This window comes from Dasypus novemcinctus, chromosome X (genome assembly GCF_030445035.2).
Source record: "Dasypus novemcinctus isolate mDasNov1 chromosome X, mDasNov1.1.hap2, whole genome shotgun sequence".
Lineage (NCBI taxonomy): Eukaryota > Metazoa > Chordata > Mammalia > Cingulata > Dasypodidae > Dasypus > Dasypus novemcinctus.
The window spans coordinates 33,776,524-33,798,072 of record NC_080704.1 but is presented as its reverse complement, the minus strand read 5'-3'; the positions used below and the strand labels follow the sequence as shown (position 1 = coordinate 33,798,072).

The 21,549-nt window shown below is 37.5% G+C and overlaps 1 protein-coding gene across 1 annotated transcript in view; it reads right to left on the bottom strand.

Moving 5' to 3' along the window:
• IL1RAPL1 (interleukin 1 receptor accessory protein like 1) overlaps positions 1-21,549 on the bottom strand; it is a 1,419,608-nt gene that overhangs the window by 18,994 nt on the left and 1,379,065 nt on the right. Inside the window, exons 7-8 of the mRNA XM_058291789.2 lie at positions 17,549-17,681; positions 15,352-15,497 (exon numbers count right to left, since the gene is read on the bottom strand). Coding sequence (XP_058147772.1) covers positions 15,352-15,497; positions 17,549-17,681 — 279 coding nt within the window. The remainder of the gene's footprint in view (positions 1-15,351; positions 15,498-17,548; positions 17,682-21,549) is intronic.

Below are 21,549 nucleotides of genomic sequence, written 5' to 3'. Positions count from 1 at the left end.
AGTATAATGATCCCAGTTTATTCATTAGCTTCACCAAGTACATTTCTTCCTCTCTCATTTGTTATAAAGAGCTAAACTTTATAAGGATTTATCCATCCACATAAATTCATATGCATATTTATTTCTCTGGAGCAGTATAACTTATTTGTTCCTGGCAGGAGGATAATTATGCTCAGCCTACGAAGATATTCAACTCAATTCTACAATACATCAGTGTAATTGAGAAACAGTTATAATTTTTTTTGGGTAACACATTAAGAAGTTGAATTGCTATTTGCATAGCAGCAAGAAAATGTTTTGGGAAGGTATAAACTAGTATGTAAGGAGAGCAGTTTTGCTTTTGCAAAAGTCCTTTTTGGAGCAAGGCAGAGTATACCAAAATAATAAAAACCTTTGAATGTAGCAGTTTGATCTATGTGACTGAAACTTTGGACAAAAGTTTAGCTTCAATATAGCATATTTTGCCAATTTGGAAAGGGGTTTTCAGCCAAAGGAGCAAATTAACTTTTACTTACTGCCAGTCAAGAATGCAAATATGGCCGCTGGCTAGGACCCATCATTAAGGCCTAGTCAGACTAAGCATATCATAAGCCCTTGGAACTTAACTGTTACATGTTATTGAACTATTAGAATGAAAATAAAATGAAAGACTAGAGGAAAAATATGCCTCATTCTCTACACAGTTTGTTAGAGCCTAGCCTTGGAATGTGCTTTTCCTCTTCCTGACCATATAAGGGTGTTAGGTTTTGTGCTTTTTTCCCAATGGAGTAGGGATTATTCATAAAAGAGGTCTATTAAAAGATTAGTTAAAGTGATTAATGACAGTAATTGACTAAAACAAGAATCCAGAGTTCATATTAATTATAAATAAATACAAGTGGAAAGTTCTCCCTTAGAGTAGAATGCCAATTGATAAACATAGACAACATAATAGAATTAGAAGTCATTATTTTTGACCATCATAATAATAACTGATTCAGGCAAGAATTATCAATGGAGGTTAAAATTATTGGGTGAAAGATTAATGAAGTTGAATATCAGCATTGCCTCAAAGTACCTCCCCATTAATGATTAATGGAAAAATGACACCACCTTATTGAAGTAACCAAAGTTGATATCACCAGTAATGGGACAGATTGACATCATGTACCTCTTGATGTGACTCCCTAAGTGGTACAATATGATATATATATATATTATTCATGTCAGAAATGTGTCAACATCAGGAAATGAGGAACTATCAGACAAGCTTAAACTGAGCAATATTTTAAAAAAATTAAATTTGGCTTCTACTCTTCAAAAATGTCAATGTCATGGTAGATAAAGAAAGGTTGAAGAACCATCCCAGATTAAAGAGGACTAAAGAGACTTGACAACTAAGTGCAATGAATGATCCTGGATGCGAAATGTGGTATAAAGGATATTATTGGGACAATTTTTGAAATTTGGATATTGACTGTATATTAGATAATAGCATTCTATTATGTTAAAATTTTCTGAATTTGACAAATGTACACTTGTTATGTAAGAAAATATCCTTGTTGTTAAGAGATTCACACTGAAGTATTACTCATGTCTTCAATTTACTCTCATAAGATTCAACAGTAAGTGTGTCTCTAGACTAGTATACACAAAATATAGATCTAGCTATTTTTCTACCTACCTATAGTAAGACAGGCGAAGTAAATGTGGCAAAATGTGAATAATTGATGAATCTAGGTGGAGAGGGGATATGGAAATTAATTGTGTTTCTTTTGTAATTTTTCTGGAATTTCTTAAAATTTTTATTTCAAAATAAAAAAGCTAAAAAATAAAGGCCAAGTTAAATGGTAAGATCACTTTATTGCAAGTGCTACTGTAATTAGAGTGCACTGGGAGTTGATTACCTTTGGATTAAAAGTTTATTATTTATAGCTACTCCAATCTAATCTGCCCAAAGCCTTCAGTTGAATCTTCTGAAAATCTCTTCATCTTGTAATTTTCTCCAGGAATTGTGAGCCAGTCTACATGGCCCATGGAACAAAGTCTGAATTCCTTATTTTAACATCTATTACTCCTTTAATTGAAACAGCTAAAGGACTCCTGTTCCTAATCATGCCCTCAAAGTGAATTGATTGATATGTGGTCTCCCAATTCTGTACCCACTCAGCACCTCTCTGTATTTTTCAATGGAGCCTTTTCTAACTAAAAATGATTTGCCTTCAGGTGTTTGTAATTCGTGTAGCTTTTGTGGTCACATACCATATTGCATTATATCAGAGTTAGTTTTGTTTATGATTTTGCATCATAATCAATTGTTTTACCTAGGACCTTTGCTTGGGCTATTCCCTCTGACTTGAATGTCGTTCCCTTCACATTTTTGCATGCCTTCCTGCCTCAACTTCTTCAATTTGCTTATATAACGTCTTCTCAATGCAGCCCACTGACCACTCATTTCAAGCCACACACTTTCATATGCACCTTGCATCTGCTTTTCTTTCTCTCTTTTTACTGTAACATTTATCATGATATGGCATACTATTTTACTTACTTATTAATAACTTCATTATTTTATCTGTCTCTGTAACTGTTTAAAGCTGGGTAGATCCCAAAAAATCCTGTTCCTGAAGCTAATCCATTCCTGTGCATGTACACCTATTGTAGATGGGACCTTTTTAAATTATAGTACTTCAGTTAAGTGCCTCTGATTAGATTGCATGACCTAGGGTGGGTCTTAATCCTCTTACTGGAGTCCTTTATCAAGAGAGGAATAAAAAGCCGCAGATACAGAAAGAAAGCCGCAGAGACAGAGAGAAAAACTCCCAGAAGCCGAGGGAGAAGGCCCTGGGGGTCCTGAGGAAGTCACTTTGACCAGAAGCCAAAATAAAGGAGGCTCAGAGGAGAAGGGAGAGATAAAGGGACACCACCATGTGCCCTACTGCCCACAGCTGTAGCTCGGTGAGACAGCATCCCTGATGATGCCTTGATTTGGAAACTTTCATAGCCTCAGAATTCTAAGCTTTTCATAAATCCCACTGTAAAAGCCAATTCGTTTCTGGTATATTGCTTTGGCAGCATTTAGCAAACTAAAACAGTCTCCTTCCACTGGAATTTTTAATTCCACAAAAGCAAGGTTTTCTTTGTCCATTTTGTCCATATTTTTCACTGATCTATCCCAAGTGCCTCTAAAATTCTGAGTATTCTATGAGCTAGTCTCCTAGTCAATGTGTCATGAGGCTCGAGCAACTGATGAGGTATAATTATTTAATATGCAGTCTGGTAATTTGGTAATAAAACTTCAGTGTATAGAAAAATGGTCAGACTCTCAGTACAGATTTAAAAACCAGTCTTTCATAAATCTAATGACAATATACTTTTGCATAGACTTACATACAATACAGTTTAGCATAGACTTACAGAACTAGGAAAGTTTATATTCATTGGGCATTTAGAAATCCATCATGTACTGCCTTAAATCTTTGATATTGCTCCTCAACTTCTTCTTTTCACTCATTTATTCATAATTGCATCCATTTCCTGCTGTTTACTAAATTTCTCCTATGTACCAGCCTAGCGTTTTGAGTTTTAGGGATAAAATGTGGATGAAATATGCTTTTTGCCTTAAAGAAGCTCATGTCTAGTTTCAGAGTCAGGCACATAAGCAGATATTTAATAACAAAATAATAAATAATTAATGGTATTGAGCACTTAAGTGTCACTGTCACCAAACCTCTTTTATATGGGTGTAGGAAATGCTGCACGGTAAATATAAGAACCAGAGGTCAGGTGAGCAACTCACTCCACGTGTGTTTGTGCATATGTGTATTTGTGTATTACTGGTGGGGGTGTTGGGGAAGGTGTCAGGCACACAGGAGAGTATGTGGCAAGTGCTTTGGTCTGGATTAATGCGAAAGTGAATGCATGGTGTGATGGGTGAAGGTAGGCAAATTCATGTTTTGATTTCTCAGAATATATCGCTTTTGTTTTCAAAGCAAATCGCATGTGCCTTGTCAATAAACATTTCTGAGGGATGGATGGTACCAGTTAAATGAGGTTTCCCAAAATTAGGTTGGAACAATAGAACAATGATTCTCCCCAGGGGAAAATGACATGTATTTTCAAATTTTACATTGCGGAGTTACTATCACAGACAGAGCTCTGTTGCAAAAAACATTCCCCCTTTTGATTATAAAAAGTGGTGTTTGAAACAGGTCTGTCTAAACGGTATAGTGTGGGATGTACACAGAACATGAAGTGTCTGCACGACACACAAAGCATTCAAATGGGGCTTCCTTCATGATAGACCTCCTAAGACTGTGCGTGACAGGGAGAAACCAGATGAAGAAGGACGATGCTGCTATAATAAAGAGCAAAAAGGGCCTCCGGTGACCAGCTTAGAAGACAAGGCTATTGTACATCAAGTTGTCAAAAAGAAAATGCCTAAAAGAAAATCTCTTAGAATAAAAAGTATTTGCCTTCTCTCTACTAGGAATTTCCATCCAAACATGTCATACAAATAGACAGGCACAGGTGGAATGTTCTGAAACATCTCTTGAGAGAAAATTGTCAGCATGAAGGTGGCATTGCCATTTTACTCCTTTTTGTTAAGGGAAGCAGTGTTTATCCTGAAAGCAATCCTCTGCCAGAGGATGTACTGTCACTGTTAGAACTATTTTGTCTTCCATTGGGAATGCTTTGGACTGGTCCAAGAACCAAGAACATCTGGACTGTTTAGATAACCAACGCAAAGAGCCCTGTTTTCTATGGGAACATTTAACTCTTCTATTAAAAAACAGAGAGTATGATGATTTATAGTATTTTCAATTGATGGGAATAGATTAAAAAAAATAGTTTACATATGTAAAACCGATTGTAATGCCTACAATATACAAAATGAGATATTGTGATAAACGTCAGAATTTTCTGTTATTATGGTAATTTTATTCCTTTAGGGGTTTAGCATTTTTCCTAATTATTGAAAACATTAGAATAAAATGTGTTCAGCAAAAGCTGTTGGTAATAATTTCTCTCATGAGGCAAGTCCCATTCAAAATTTTGGCTATTCCACAGAACTAGAGACAATTAAGGCAAAAACAGTAATAAAACCATGCACTAGTTTATCTCCCCCAATGGGAGTAAGAGCAAAATCCATTTCTTATTTCTCTTGAATATTTCTGATCACTTTCTGTTTTCTGAATACATAAAAATGCTGAGGAAAATAGCTGTTAATTTGCCTTGCTTTTTCATTTTGTAAAGAGATACTAGTCAAGAATATGTTAAATGTGTTTACCTTCCCCCTACCCCGAACATTTGTTTGGGAATCTACCAATAGTAGGACCTATCATTACTAGATTCCTTCTAAGGAAGCACTAGATGGCTCCTTAAATCGTGACAAAGGTGAAAAACAAAGTTGGTGGCTTTTATAATATGTTGGCCTCTGCAGTTGGACTTTGCAAAAGGCCTGCTCCCAGTAATGAATTCTCTTTAATCAAAATGGCAATAACATGGCCCTGGTTATCAATGAATAAGGCAGTAACTCATCACATCACTCTATATAATGCTTTTCAGAGCCTGAAAATTAGCAGTGCTTTGAGCAAATAATGTAGAATTAAAAGGTAACCTTCCCAAAATGCATTGTTTTCCATATAGACAGACATGAAGTAGGAGCAAGAGTATATGTTCAAGCAAATGTGATTCAATATACTTTAAATGTGTCCATAACCTGATTTTATAGCAAACAGATTAATTATCAGTTTCCTATAAGCATTTTAGAAATATTCAGTGGCTGTACTAAAATAGATTTCTTTTTCTCACCTTCTGATTCTATAAAACATGCTTATTGGAAAGAATTTGGGAAAAAAAACTATAAGAAGAATTATAGAAGAAATTAAAGGTTACATGAAATCATACTTCCCCGAGATAACCATCACTATTACTTTAGTGAAAAAGAGCTCATGTGTCTATTTATAATGTGTTAGGTTTTCATGTAACCTTAACATAGACAAGTGATGGCAGGTTACATTTTGCTTTTTATTCTGGACAGTTTGGAATGGAGTTGTCCAAGGTTGTTTCTAAACTGCATTCTTCTAAGAGTCCTCATCTTGGCCTCTTTAGCCGAACTAATTGTTTATTCACATATCTATGTGTCCAAATATCATTTATGGAGGCCTAGGTTCAGCAAGGCAAGTCTAGCAGAAATTAATACCACTATGGAACATCGCTCTATGTAAATAATAACATATTTAGCAATAACTTACAAGTGTTCACTTGTATAATCAGGCTTTAGAGAAGGTATGGATTCCAAATGTTTAATCTAACTGCATTGGTTTACAGATGAGGAAACTAAGCAGGTATGTCAACACTTGAAAATATATTTCAGTACTACCAATTTTTATGTGACTACTGAGTTGTCACTAACAGCCTTCTACTTAAGAGTCTTTTTTTTTTTTTAATTAATTTTTTTTTAATTGACTTTGTAATAATGTTACATTAAAAATATATATGTGAGGTCCCATTCATCCCCACCCCCCCCCAGCCCCCCTCTCCCCCCCCAACAACACTCGTTTCCATCATCATGACACATCCATTGGATTTGGTAAGTACATCTTTGGGCACCTCTGCACCTTATAGACAATGGTCCACATCATGGCCCATACTCTCCTCCATTCCATCCAGTGGGCCCTGTGAGGATTTACAATGTCCGGTGATTACCTCTGAGGCACCATCCAGGGCAGCTCCATGTCCCAAAGACGCCTCCATCTCTCATCTCCTCCTGCCCTTCCCCATACCCATCGTCTTTAATATATTCTTTTAAGCTACTTTCAGTACTGAGATATTTAAATAATATAGATATATTCGTTCATTTTGGGAGAATTAGAAGTGTATCCAAGCAGTTGCAATCCATTATCTTGATATTGTGAAATAGCAGAAATGAGTTCTCAATTCATATTCATTTTATATTACATACTAGAATCAGAATTCCAAACTGACTTAAATAAGGCAGATTATTTTTCATTCTTTCAGGCTTTGATAACAGTCTCTTCCATTTGAGTTTGCATTACTTTGGCAAACATTACCACTCAGTACTTTGAACAGCAGTCACATATGATAAGGAATTGTAATTTCTTTTCACAGTTATGGGGACTCATCACCTAAAGATCTTCATCAGTGTTACAAATACTTAAATCATAAGAAAGTCCCTTTGAAGAGCAACCACTTCATTTTACTTTTGAGATTCGCCAAATGAGGTTCAATGGCTCAAAACTCTGAGGATCTGCAAATTCTGACAAATGGTCTAATATATACTATTAGTCACCCAGGGCCTAAAGTGTTTACAACCTTACGGCACTGGGGCTTAGGGGTGAGTATTTTGCAAATGATAACAAATAAGTAACAATGACACAAAGTGACTTGCTCTAGGTCCCACACAAAGGAAGAGTCAAGAACAAAACACTCTCAAGTAACTGACCATTTTCTTATCACAGTCAATAATTTCTGTTCTTTTCAGTCAATCACCATTCATATCACATGCATACCAAATTTCAATTAATGGGAATGATTCTTGGGTGGATTTTTAAAATGGCCTTTTTGTGCTTTCTTAAATATACCACGGGCTTTTTTATGAATTAAAAATAAAATCTGTTTTAATAGCTTTTAACTGTCCACCTTTAATTTAGGAAAATCAACCTCCAGATACATTATTCTTCATAGAACACACGCTAAATATAGCACATGTGCCCTAAAAGTAGAGACAAATAGCTAACATATTTCTTACAGATGACAAAAGTAATTTTAAACACTAAAATCTAATACAAGTTACCATGGCAATATATTGGAAATCAACACATTTTTTCCTACTATATGACCTGGGAGAGTAGTTAGCATTTTTTATGTGTCATGTCTAATTTTTCATTTTACTGACCTGGTTGCCAAAGTCCAATACGCAGGAACTACTTATTGAAAGTTATACCTTGCATTTTATGACCCAGTTGTGCCACTTCTCAACTGAGTGTGGGAATTCACAGCCATAAAAATGAATAGTCATCTCCCTCTCCCCAGCGATGCTGCTTTTATGCCCCAGGATGATGGCAGACATCCCTCTGGCAGTAGGGCCTCAACTACTAAGTACACCTAGCCCAGTGCTTTGCCCTTAGCTAGCACTCAATACGTATTTGTTGAATAGTAATGATCTGTTGCTCTTTCATACAATGGCATTATATCAGTCACCTCCTTTAAGCAGCCTGCAGTGAAGTGAAAACTTGTTAGACTGAATTTCTTTTCCAATACAAATATCTGAGTTCTAGTGGATTGCCTCTGTCCTCATGTTAGGGTTGCATTTTATAGCCTCTGTTAGATACTAGGAAGATGCCTGTTAAATTGAACTGCACTTTTGAACACGTAAGAACTGTTGTCCAGTTTTGGCTACTACCTTTTTTCTCTTTCTTTGCCTATTTTGCAGCCATCTCATTGACTAATAACATATGGAGGGTCAATTCTGAGACTATGTCCATCCTTCAATACTGGAAATAATTGAGATTTAGCTCAATACAAGAGCTCAAAACAGGAAATTAGTAGTATTTACTGCCTACCACATATCTTGTTCTTCCTTGGTAAATGCTATTTGCATAAGCTGATCACTATATATATAACCTATCTGCATAGGCTGAAATATATGTATATATCCACATACATGTTTTGAGACACTAAGTGTATTTCCTTTTTTTTTTATTTAAAAAAAGAGATATATAGGAGCTGTGTCCAACAATGAGGGCCCTCTTCATTTAAGAGGTTAATTTTTGGGGGGTAAAGATTTATTTATTATTTTTTATCCCCCCCCCCCCAGCAGATGGCTCCCCCATCTGTCTGCTCTTCTTCTCTAGGAGGCACGGGGAACTGAACCTGGGACCTCCCATGTGGGAGGGAAGTGCCCAATCACCTGAGCCACATTTACTCCATGCTGGCTGCATCATCTGCTGGTTGTGTCGTCTGCTCGTCTTCTTAAGAGGCAATGGGAACAAACCCAGGATCTCCCATGTGAGAGCCAGGTGCCCAACTGCTTGAACCACATCTGCTCTCCTAGAGGTTATTTTAATACTTGAAAAGAGTGTCTTCTTAGACATGTCTCAGAGTAGCGACTGTGTTCTACGCAGCACAATTTCATTGACTATGTGAGGTAAATAACCTCATTAAGAATAGAGTAGGAGGGCAATGCACCAATGTTCAAATATGTTCAAAGGTGTTGAACAAGTAAAAAGAATGAGGCAATTAGTTAGATTAGTCCCACTGACTGACTCTACTCTGTTTTTATTCCTGGCTCATGGAAATATTAAGCTCAAGAAAGCTAGTTGCTCTTTACCTATTAGATGCTACCAAGTTTCTTACAAGATATATGGTTAGGCTAGGGGCTTTGTACTCCACATGGCCCACAGACCAGCAGCTCCACCATCAACAAGGAACTTGTTCGAAATTCAAATCTCAAGTCCCACTCAGACTACTGAATCTGAATTGCTTTTTAACAAATGCTTTAGGTGATTTGTATGTACTGCAGAGTTTGTAAAGTACCGGTCTAGGAGTGTCTAGTTGACTTTCTAACAGTGGAAACACAAGAGAAGTAATTTTTGTCAATTCCTGCGGCATAAGAAGCACCCTTTCTGTTGACTTTCCAACCTCCTTTGGTATAATTTTGGAGGGGTTTTCAAGATGAAATTACCTGTCTCTCTAAGTTGACTTGGTCTACTTTAAATAGCTCAGGAGCTGGAATCATTTCCAGGAAGGGGAGGAGTTTCTGATATCCATATCAGACCACACTGATCCCCAAGGACATTTGGCAGTGTCTGGAGACATTTTTGGTTGTCACAACTGGGAGGGTAGGGTGGGGTGTGCTACTGGTATCTAGTGGGTGGAAGCCAGGGATGCTGCTAAGTATCCCACAACACACAAGACAGTGCCCCACAACAAAGAATTACCCATCCCAAAATATCAACGAGCTGCGATTAAGAAACCCTGATGTAGATTATGCTTATTTGACTCAGAATAAATTTAATCATCTCATTCATCACATTTACGAATTGGCGAGATACTTTGAGGCATATAACAGAAGTACATGTTGAAGATGTTTATCAAGAATTTAACATGTAGTTAGGAAAACAAGTGTGAGACTCAATAAAGCAAATAAAGGACTTTCAATGACCATATAAATGTATAATTAAATACCAACAGCTTTGTCCTACATGATTAATTCAACAAGAATGATAAAATGGAAGGGTTTATCATTCTTGGCATCCAATTTTGGTTTGTTTTCCCACCAAGAAAGATGCAACACAAAAATTCTCATTCATACAGTAGAAAACTGAGTGATCAAAATGGTTAAAAGCAAAACTATGCTATATAACAAACCTCCATGCTATAACTGATCAGCAAAAACTGGGATTAACAGGCTGATGAAAAGAAGATATTCCACCACTGAGACTATGTTTATTTGAACTATGTCTAAAGAAATAGTTCAGAAGCTTAATTTTCCTGCTTGTAATTTGGTAGCAAATAACTTTGCTGGAATGTCCATATCAAGAAACTCCTATTGGATAATTTGTGCTCGTGGTATTCATAATAGTCTTCAAATGTGTTTGTTTATTTTGGCCTTAGTTACCAAGGATCAAAATGGAATTGGAGTCAGCTGTTTAGATATCTGACACAACTAAGTGGCAGAGAAGCAAGAAAACGTTATAGCAAGAGAAGAAGATTTTGAATGCAAACTGTCAAATCTTATCCAAGGAGAGACTGTTAAACTTGATGGCTCTGATTTGGGGATGCTATGGCAACACAACTAAAATTCCTTAATATTTTGCCATTGCATAAGCTTAGGCTCAGGAAAAACAACTCTTTCACGGACTTCAACTCAGTGTGTAGTGGGTCATTGTCTTTTTAGGGAGATACTGCCATTTAGAGAGATAGGAGATTTTGATTTCTGGGAAATGTTTGGCTTTAACATACTCTGAAACTATTGGTCACAGATACCAATTGGCCGATCCCTAGAGAGTTTGTAAATAGTTCTATGCTCTTACTGAATCTCTCAGCAATAAATGCACTAGGTAAATACTAAGAAGGAGAGGGGCACATATTGCAAAACTGATTCATTAAAAGAAGGAATAAGAAGCCAGTGAGTCTACACTCACCTAGCCTTAAAGTAATGCATCCTAAATTATGTGCACGTTAATTACATTCCCAAAGATATCCTGAGGACTAGGGAGTTTATTGAGCAAGTCTGATTCCTATTGATTACATTCTTTGGAGGGAGAGAGAGAGAGCATGCAAAAAGCATGCACTCCTTGCACGCATCAGCACTGCGCATGGGCCAGCTGCACACGGGTCAAGGAGGCCCAGGGTTGAACCGCGGACCTCCCATGTGGTAGGCAGATGCCCTAACCACTGGGCCAAGTCTGCTTCCTACAGAATTGGTTTTAAAACATAGACAACCAAGCCCCAAAGTCCATGCCTTTGGTAAATTTGAGTTATGTACCCTGCAAAAAACATGTTCTTAATCTTATTCCACCTCCCTGTTGGTGTGAACCCATTGTATATAGGGCCTCTTGTAGGTGTGGTCCAACTGAATGAGGGTGGATTCTAATCTGCATTGCTAGAGACCTTGTAAAAAGAAAGCCACCATGGGGAGGGGGGAGAGGGAAGCAAGAAGCAAGAAGCAGGAAGTCAGTGGGAACCTAGTAAGAGAAAGGACAGGTCATCACTATGTGACAGGAAGCAGGAGATACAAGATAAGAAACAACAAGGATTGCCACAGCCAGCCCAGAATGCTACCAATTCAGAAGGAGCCAAGCCTTCTAGCCTCTGAATCCAGGAGCCAATAAATTTCCATTGTTTAAGCCAATCCATTGTATGGTATTTGCCATAGCAGTCTGGCAAACAAACAAAAAAAGCTCTGAACCATTAAACTGTCTTGCTTCAGACAGCAAATGTGTCCACACTGTGAACGTGGATGAAAAACACAGCGTGTGATGAAGGAATTTAGGATTGCCTAAATTTCTGGGTATCATCTGGAGTATTTCTTTTTTGCATCAAACCTGACCTTCTGTTATTTATTTATTTATTTAGTGTGTGACTGCTCTGATACAGATTGCTACTGTATGTCTGGCATGATTTTACCTGTCCAAGTTCCTTCTCTGGTTGACAACATTGGATAATCTCAAGCAAGGCTATCCTATGGTCAAATTTCCTGGTAAATTTTCAACCAGCTTTTGTGGAATTGAGATTTTTTTTTTTAAAGATAAAAGGCTGATCCAGAATCTAGCCTGGTTCAGTCCTAGCGGGATTATTTATTGTAGTTGTGTCCTGGCAAGTTTACCTGTCAGAAGAAATGACAGTTCATGGCTTACAAGATCTGTATTCATCAAATGCTTTAAGAAGTCTCTCTAGAGAGGTTTTAAAAAGGAAGTCTTTAAAGGCCTACAAGATAAGTTAAAGGATTTATGAGTCAATGGCAGAAAAATGCAATTAATACTGACAGCTTCCAGTTCCTTCTCTGAGACTTAGTGTCTGAGTTATAAAGAAGCTCATCTGATAATTGCATAATTTCTAGGGTGACAATAATTTGACTCTTTCAGGGAAACTTTGATTAAAGACCCAAACCCATCAGCTCACATGTGTGTGTCCTGCCCTTCTGAGCCCTGCAGGACTGGTAAACTTGCAGCATGGCATGTGTTGACCTAAGTACTTTCTTTTCCCCAAAATCATTCCATATGATTATGAGCTCCTCAAGGGCAGGAGACTACATCCATTACTGCCATTATGAATTGATGACTCGATAGCTGTAGCTCCCTTAAAAGGACAGCAAATACTTTGGAAGCACATGGCCTTGAAGGACTCCTTCTGGCTTCTTCATGCCTTTATTTTACTAAGAACAAAATGCTATTGATATAAACACATATTTGAAAAGCACTATAAAGACATAGTATTGAAGAACATGCTAACCTTGACCACAATTCTCTTCTTATTTGGGGAATCGTATATTATGAGTAAAGTTTTTCAAAGCATTTCTTGAATTCCTCACCCCTTTATTTTTCTTGAACTGGAAGCTATTGTAGCTATGGACAACTTAACCCAGGCCACACATGCTGAAAACAGCCTGGCAGGTTGTTTAACCCTTCCTGGCTGTGTGCCCCTCTGCAAGAACAGAGCTTTAATCTTTAAAAACTGTATCCTTAGATATAATTGAGATATAATTCATTTTCCTTCCTCTCTATGATTTCTACTAGCTCTTACCCTTATCTTCCCCAAAGGGAAATATATGTTGTCCAAGTCAACAGATACTATATGTACCCTATGACTTCAAATCATCTAATTACCTCTCTTTCAAAGGAATAATTTCTCAGATACTTTATTTAGAGTATATTCAAGAGAGTGAACATTACAGGTAAAGAAGTTTGTCCACACAAATAGAGAATGAATGAAAAGAGCTAAAGAGGTTGAATCTGGCAAAGTAAAGGTCGTGGTGATTGTCATCAAACTCTTGAAGGGCTGTCTTGGGGAAGAGGCCTTTTAAGTGTAAACCTGGGGACAGTGGATGGGAAGAAAATGAAATAGGGATGCTTTATGATAGTTAGATTTTTCCAAAGACAGAATGGACTCCCTTGAGTGGGAATGTGATCCAGGGTAAGCTGAAGGACCACTTGGGGAAGACACTGTGGAAGGGTGATTAGCTCAATTACACAACATTTATGTTGCTTCCAAACTTGAGAAGCTATTACTACTTTTTATATGTGTAATATTTCCATTCCAAATCCTTTCACAGACAGAGTAAGTATATTAAGCTCGAGAAAGAAACAATCACATTGCTAGCGGCCTTTCTTTCTACTCACATCCTCCAAAAGCAGACTATTTTAATACTGTAGTCACCTTGACAACCGAGGCCTCTGTTTTAATAGCTTCCAGTAACACTAAGCAAAGGGAATCTATTGCCCAACAGAGTGGGGAAAACACTCTTCAGCATTTCTTTTCTTTTCTAACCTCAAAGAATCTAGGATTAAATATGTGCTTTGAAATGAAAAACATTATAAATTTGCTGAGTAAGAGAACATCAAATGTACTTGGTCCAAAGACTAGAAAGTTTTCACTTAGCATAATGTAGAAAAAATACATTTTTCATCTTGTAACGAACATTAAAAATTTCACTAACTAAATGGCATGGCTCAAATTTTTAAACTGTCTCAAATTTCAAACAATTAAATATCTATACTTTAATATATATTTATTAGATATATATATGTAATTTAAACCCTCTCCCCCCCACACACATAGGTAAGGTGTTAGGACTGCTGTGGAGTCAGCCTGGCAGACATTTTAGACCACAACCTATCTTATTTATAATGAATTATTATTAACGATGGGAGGCAGCTACACATGTAAAAGTTATCCAAGGCAGAAAAAAAAATGTCAAGAAATACTGCAATGGGGAATCCAATGGACAGTTCTTACACTAAAGAAACAACCCTGCAATAAAGATCCATGACCTTTGACTTAAAACAATGTAGGATATTTCTAATTGCCTTGCTTATTTCTAGTAAATAGCTTGTAACTAAATATCCCATGTGTAGGCTCTGTGCCAAGACTATTACCTTTATTGTCTTCATTCATCCTTACAATATACTTCGAGGTGATACCATTATTTTCCCCATTCTATATATCAGAAAGCTTAGGGGGAAGTGGACTTGGCCCAATGGCTAGGGCATCTGCCTACCACATGGGATGTCCGTGGTTCAAACCCCGGGCCTCCGTGACCCATGTGCAGCTGGCCCATGCACAGTGCTGATGCACTCAAGGAGTGCCGTGCCACACAGGGGTGTCCCCCGCGTAGGGGAGCCCCACACGCAAGGAGTGCGCCCCATAAGGAGAGCCGCCCAGCGCAAAAGAAAGTGCAGCCTGCCCAGAGCCGCACACACGGAGAGCTGACACAGCAAGATGACGCAACAAAAAGAAATGCAGATTCCTGGTGCCCATGATAGAGATAGAAGCGAAGAACACACAGTGAACAGACACAGAGAGCAAACAACTGGAGGGGTCAGGGAGAAATAAATAAATATATCTTTTAAAAAAAAAGAGAGAACTGAAAGGAGAATGGCTTTAAAAAGAAAAAAAAAGAAAGCTTAGGGAAGTTAGATAACTAGCCCAATTATATAATTGTTATAAAGGAGAGACAGCAATTCAAATTTCATTTTAAAGCCAGAGCTGGTCAGCCATCCGTGCTATCTGCTCTCATGGCCTTTATGCTAATGCAGATATTTTATTTAGGATAAGTTTGTCTCTAAATATTTTCCTCCCATTGTAGGTACAGTCACCCACTCTAGCTTAAAAGGTTTCACTCACCCCGTTTATGAAGAAGAACGCTGGCATGTCGTCGTCCATTTCCATTTTCAACATAGCAGGAATAATTGCCCAAGTCACCTTCTTCCACCGAGTCTACAATTAATGAGATGGAAACTTCTTGTTCCCCAAGATGCTCCTTCAGAATTCTAAAATATAAAGCAAAATGAAACAAAAAATCCCATAAAATATACACATACATGAAAAATAATAAGAAAATGTAGGTGAACCTTATGTGCTTCAAAATTTGTGCTTAAAATTTGGCTGTGGAATGATGCTATCTTAATTAAATTACGTCATGCCCTTTTCTTCTTCACTTCTAAGGAGGACGCTTGTCTTTGTAGATGCTAATGAAGTTGCAGTTAATTATCTCTCTTAGCAGGACAATCACACTGTCACAATAAAGAGGAGAGAGAGAGACCTTGAAGAAAAGTTTACAAATTGCTTTCTCTTTAAGAAGAAATATGATATAAAGATGAGATAAGAAATTCTAATATCTTAGGCTGGAGGCTTAATAATATGTTACCTTAGTTAAAAAAGATGTAAGAGAGGGAGGGAAGGAGGGAGGGAGGAAGAAAGGAAAGAAGGAAGGGAAAATTTCTGGATCATTGTGACATTTTAGTTGAAACCTCCAGCATGACATTTTTTCAATGATAAAAACAATTGCCTATTTTTGAAGAAATGTGAAATTATAAACCTGTGGTCTAAGTGTTCTGGTAAACTACTTAATTCTGACATTTAAAATTAATGGTAAAAACTTACTAACATCAGTGTCAAAGAATTCGGCAATCTGTCGGAGCAAGTAGGAAACTTCTTCAAACTAGGTCCCTTTTCTTCCTTGCTGTCAATGTCTACACCTCTACCCTCCCACCTGTTTAGTAACTCATCTTTCTAGAAACTTCCCTGAGCACACACAAAACCAGAGGAGGAAAAAGTTATTAGGTTTATTATCCCCTTTTGACTTTAGAATTTCAAAGTCTATGGGTAAAATAAAAAGTTTTAAATATGTAAAATGGCAGAGGAATGTTTTATTATATTTTGGAGAACTGCTCCTCTAGGCTTTCCATAATCCAAATGGAAGTACTCTAGTGTGTGATATTATCTGTGTATTTGTTGCTTGGAAAAAATCCCCAATTGAAATAAACTTAGATGATGTTTTTATTTTCTATTGAACAACATTTTCTTTGATTGACTTTTAAAGGTCTTCATATTTAAGAAGTAAAACCTTAGAAATGATGAAAAATTTTATTCCATTTTAACTCATTTATTATTAGTAGTCTTACTTATTTACATTATGATGAAAAGTAAGTTATCTATGCCCAAGCATAATTTAGTCCACATTGAACACCTCAATAGTTAAAAGTAAATAAATAAATAAATAAAACGTGTTTTTTAAAAGAGGCTTAGACAGTGTGCCCTCGAATTTGATGATATTTTGTAATGTTTATTCTTTTGATATCTTCCTACTATATAAATATTTAGATCCTAAAATCAAACTAAGAAAGGTGATGAAAATATTTTGTACATCCTTTATGATTCTTAGCAAGAGCTTTGTAGTCTACCTGCTGGCTCAAATGAGTAAAAACATATAAAAGGGAATGACAGAGAATGCGCTTTGTTGAGACCTAGTACCTTGTTAATGTTTCCCCTCGACAATATAACAAAAAGACCTCTTAGAAACAAAAAGCACGCTATCACATTTTCTATATTTTAGGACATTTTGGTCTCATACTCATTATATTCCTTAAAACCTCCTCAGTATATTCCTTAAAAACTCCCTGCAAATGCTTCGCAGGGAGCAGATGTGGCTCAAGGGGTTGAACACCTGCTTCCGACATGGGAGGTCCCGGGTTTGATCCCCGGTGCCTCCTAAAAACAACAAAAACAAACAACAAGTAAAACAAATGGAAAAACCAACTCAGGGGAGCCCATGTCGCTCAGTGGTTGAGTGCTGGCTTCCCAATACAAGGTCCTGGATTCAATCCCCAGCCCCAGTACCTCAAAAATTTTTTTTCTTTGCAAGTGACATTCATGTCTTGCCATTGCAATATTTTTTTGTCCTTAAAGGCTGTGGTATTTTTTATTATGATACTAGTGACCCAAAACAAAACACATTCTTTCCGTTTTGCTTACTTTCTTTCCACTAACAAGCAAATGTTAATTTTGACTGTACAAGTTAAAAGAAAAAAATACATTTTACCTTATGTCACTTTCCCAAACTCGATTTTCATCCAGATCTTCAATAAACTTCTCTCCTTTCATCCAGTAAATTAAAGGGCTGACATCTCCACTGTACCCAAAGAAAGCTCTGCAGGTTAGATTAGCTGAGTCGCCTATAGAGAGAAGGAATGGAAATGTGCTATAAAATTATTTGTACACATTTATTTTAGGCAAACTGGCAAGTAACATTTTGATCACTTCATTGATTTAGTGAAACATCTTTCTAAAAGAACAATTTTTAGGGATTTTCAATCTTTGTCAAATTTAGAGAATGTGTGCTTTTGAGAGCATAGCTTGTTTAATGGAATGAGAGTAATTTATAAGAATTTGAAGAGTTCGGGTTAGTTATTTTGTAGACTATCCTTCACTTTGGGTTTGCCTGATGTTTCCTCATGATTAGATAAGACATTATACATTTTGGGGAACGATCCACAGAGGTAATGTGCCCTTTTCAAAACATGGTATTGGGGGTACGTGATGATGTTCTCTGTCGTGAACCTGGGAAGTATCAGGGAGCAAAATCTTTGGCTTGGAAAGAAAAGAAACTGTAAATCCAGGATCCCAAGAATTGCGATTAAAGTATTTTTACTTCATAAGGAATAATATCTTAATTAAGAAAACCAACACGTGCACGCAAAAAGAAAAGCATATTAAAAAACAAATTACTCATGATAAGAAACATTTGGGATTCTCATTAGATATAAAAATCTGTGACACTGCTGTGGAGATTAATGTCTTTCAATATGCTACTCAGGAGAAACCACTGTAATGGTGAATACAGATTGGTTGATGGCTTAGTAAGGTAAGCAGAGCCCTCTGACTAAAAGGGGAAGTGAATTTAATGCTTGCAGAATGCTATGGTTTGTTTCTGGGCAGTTTATGCTAGTTTACCAATACCTGGTTTTCCCAAGCCTTAGTCAGCATTAGAGAACTAGATCATTCCAGCACATGCTAGTTTTAAGAATTTGCTTTCTACAAGTGGAACCAAAAAGTTTGGAAGGATCTTGCAAGGCCCCTTTGCCATCTTGGATTGTGGTGAAGGAATCCTCAGTGATGGGTACTACAGGAGGGGCTGAAAATTGCACCCCAGCCACACCTTTGCTGACGTTGGAAGCAAGCAAATATTCTCAAGTATCTGTAGCCATAAAATCCTGAGTAGTTTCCTAGAGGACTCCAACAACTGTATGGCCTTAAGGTGCAAGGAAGGAGGTTCCTAAAGACTAGAAAGATTCAGTGCTAAGCTATGAGTTAATAGTGAACACCTCCTGAAACTGTGCTTATGATTAATTCTACACTATAAATCCAGAGAGAAGCAAAAAGGTACTTCGATGCATTCCTTCTAAGCCCAGGCATGGATATGTCTACCTGTAGACTCTATTCTCCAAGCTCTGCCAAAAAAAAATTATTGGATAAAGGCAAAATTTTTCTCTCAATTATGCCCACAGCGTAATAATAGTTAATAAATAAATTATTGCTCTTCCAGGATTTCTAAGATGGCACGATATATCTTTTCCTTTTACCTTATCTTTGTTCACGTCTGCATGTTCTCCACATAAGTGACTCCTCATAGACTTTGATTCTTTATACAATAGTCATCATTCAGTGACCACATAAAGGCAAGTCCAGAAAACACTGACAAGCTTTACAGAGCTAAAATGGGCCTCTAGATAGGTGCCTTTATTATTCGTTTTTGTACATAAATATTTTCCAAACATTTTAATATGGAGTTACCCTCTCACTTGCAGAATATTTACATTGCAAAATGGATAAACTGAATTTCAATCTTATTGATTGGAAATTTGCTGATTTCTATGGAAAGTGCTAACCCAAAGTTATTTGATCAGAGTTGAGATTTATATGCACAGAACACTTTTAAATCAAATATTCTTCACATTTACCCATATATAAGGATAGTCCAGTGTTTATGCCAAAGTATGAATTTAATAGTAAATCTCAAAATAATACATGGTATGATGACTAACATCACATACCACAAAATCGACATATATTATGGAGTTTTAAAATTCATATAGCAAGAATTTACATAGTCTGTCTTTTAAAGGACCAAGTTTTAGTTTTTAGGTGACTTAATGGCTGGAACTCATAAAAGAAATCTCTAGAGATTGCCTAATTTTCTATTACACTTTTAGTAAACATGGGGGCTAATAAATAATGATCAAGCCATTAGCAATGCAACCTGACATTCTTTAGCAGAGAGGCCAATTGAATCCCTCACTGGAACCTGCTTTATCTCTCTCATCACTCTCCTATCTTCCCAGGTCAATTCATTTTCCACTTCCCTAATTTTCCCCTTCTTTAACCACTGGTCCTGTGCTGGCCATGCCCAGGGAACAGCTCCTGCATGCAGGTACGAAGTGATTTGCTTGCTCTATCACCATCTCTCACCGGGTCTTGGACTACCCACCTCATCTTGTACACCAGTATGGGGTGTGTTTGAGTGTCAGAGTGCTTTGGGGATCCCTAGGGGATCTCTACTCAGACTTGGGCTGGGTTGACCATGGGTCAGGGAGTAGAATTCATGGTGGGAAAGGAGGAAGAGAAGAGAGATGAAAAAGCATGAGATAAAGCAGGGGAACTTTGGAGGAGATAAACCGGAAATAAAATAACTTGAGTGGCTGAAACTGTGTTGGTGTGTTGGGGGTGGGATGAGGGGTAGTGAATAGAGGATTGGTTAGGCCTTTCGTGTAGACCCTACTGAAGACTTGGAACTTTCTTTTTTTTAATTGTTTTTTTGAAGATACATAGATCACAAGAAATGTTAGATAAAAAAATATAAGAGGTTCCCATATACCCCACATCCTACCCCATGCCATTCCTCCCACATCAACAACTTCTTTTATCATTGTGGCACATTCATTGGAAGCTAGTGAAAGGCTTCAAGTAGGGGTCTGACATAATCACATCAGCATTCTGAAGAAATCATTCTTACTGTACATGGGAAACTGTGATGGGATCAGACAGAATCAAAGACTGAGAATGCTGCAATACTTTGGGATCACATAAATGATAGTCAGTGCAAAGATTGATCATTTCTACATAATTTCCTAAAAGAATAAAGTATAAGTAACAGCAGAGCACCATGTTTGTTTTTTTTCTCAATGTGATAATAGGGAGCCTCTTGAAGCAGATATTAAATAGGAAGTCTGATAAGGTAGAAAACAATTTACAATTTTTATTATATATATATATATATATATATATAGAGAGAGAGAGAGAGAGAGAGAGAGGAACTCCCAGCTGCTTTTCAATACAAGCAGGATGGAAAGTCAACTAGAACAGAGCTCTGTCTGGTGAAGAGCTTTTTTTTTTCCCCCTAAAGATTTATTTATTTATTTATTTCTCTCCCGTCTCCCCCACCCTGCCCCGGTTGTCTTTCTCTGTGTCTATTCGCTGCATCTTCTTCTTTGTCCGCTTCTGTTGTTGTCAGCAGCATAGGAATCTGTGTTTCTTTTTGTTGTGTCATCTTGTTGTGTCAGCTCTCCGTGTGCAGTGCCATTCCCAGGCAGGCTGCACTTTCTTTCGCACTGGGCGGCTCTCCTTATGGGGCACATTCCCTGTGTGTGGGGCTCCCCTACACGGGGGACAGCCCTGCATGGCAGGGCACTCCTTGCGCGCATCAGCACTGCACATGGGCCAGCTCCACACGGGTCAAGGAGGCCCGGGATTTGAACCGCAGACCTCTCATGTGGTAGGCAGACGCCCTAACCACTGGGCCAAGTCCGCTTTTGAGTGGTTTTTCTTCATTATAACACTTTGCCCAACTGAGCAAAAGGCACTACTACCCTTCTTGTGCAAAACTATTGACAGAGACAGCAGGGATTCAATTCTGAGCCAAGTCAGGGGAAGACCCAGATCCTGCTTGAGACTCTACCCAAGGGCCTAAGTGTTGGGGAAGAAAGCTGGTTCCACCCAGTCCTGTTTGTCTGGGAAATCATGGCTAATCGCATGTATGTCAATGAA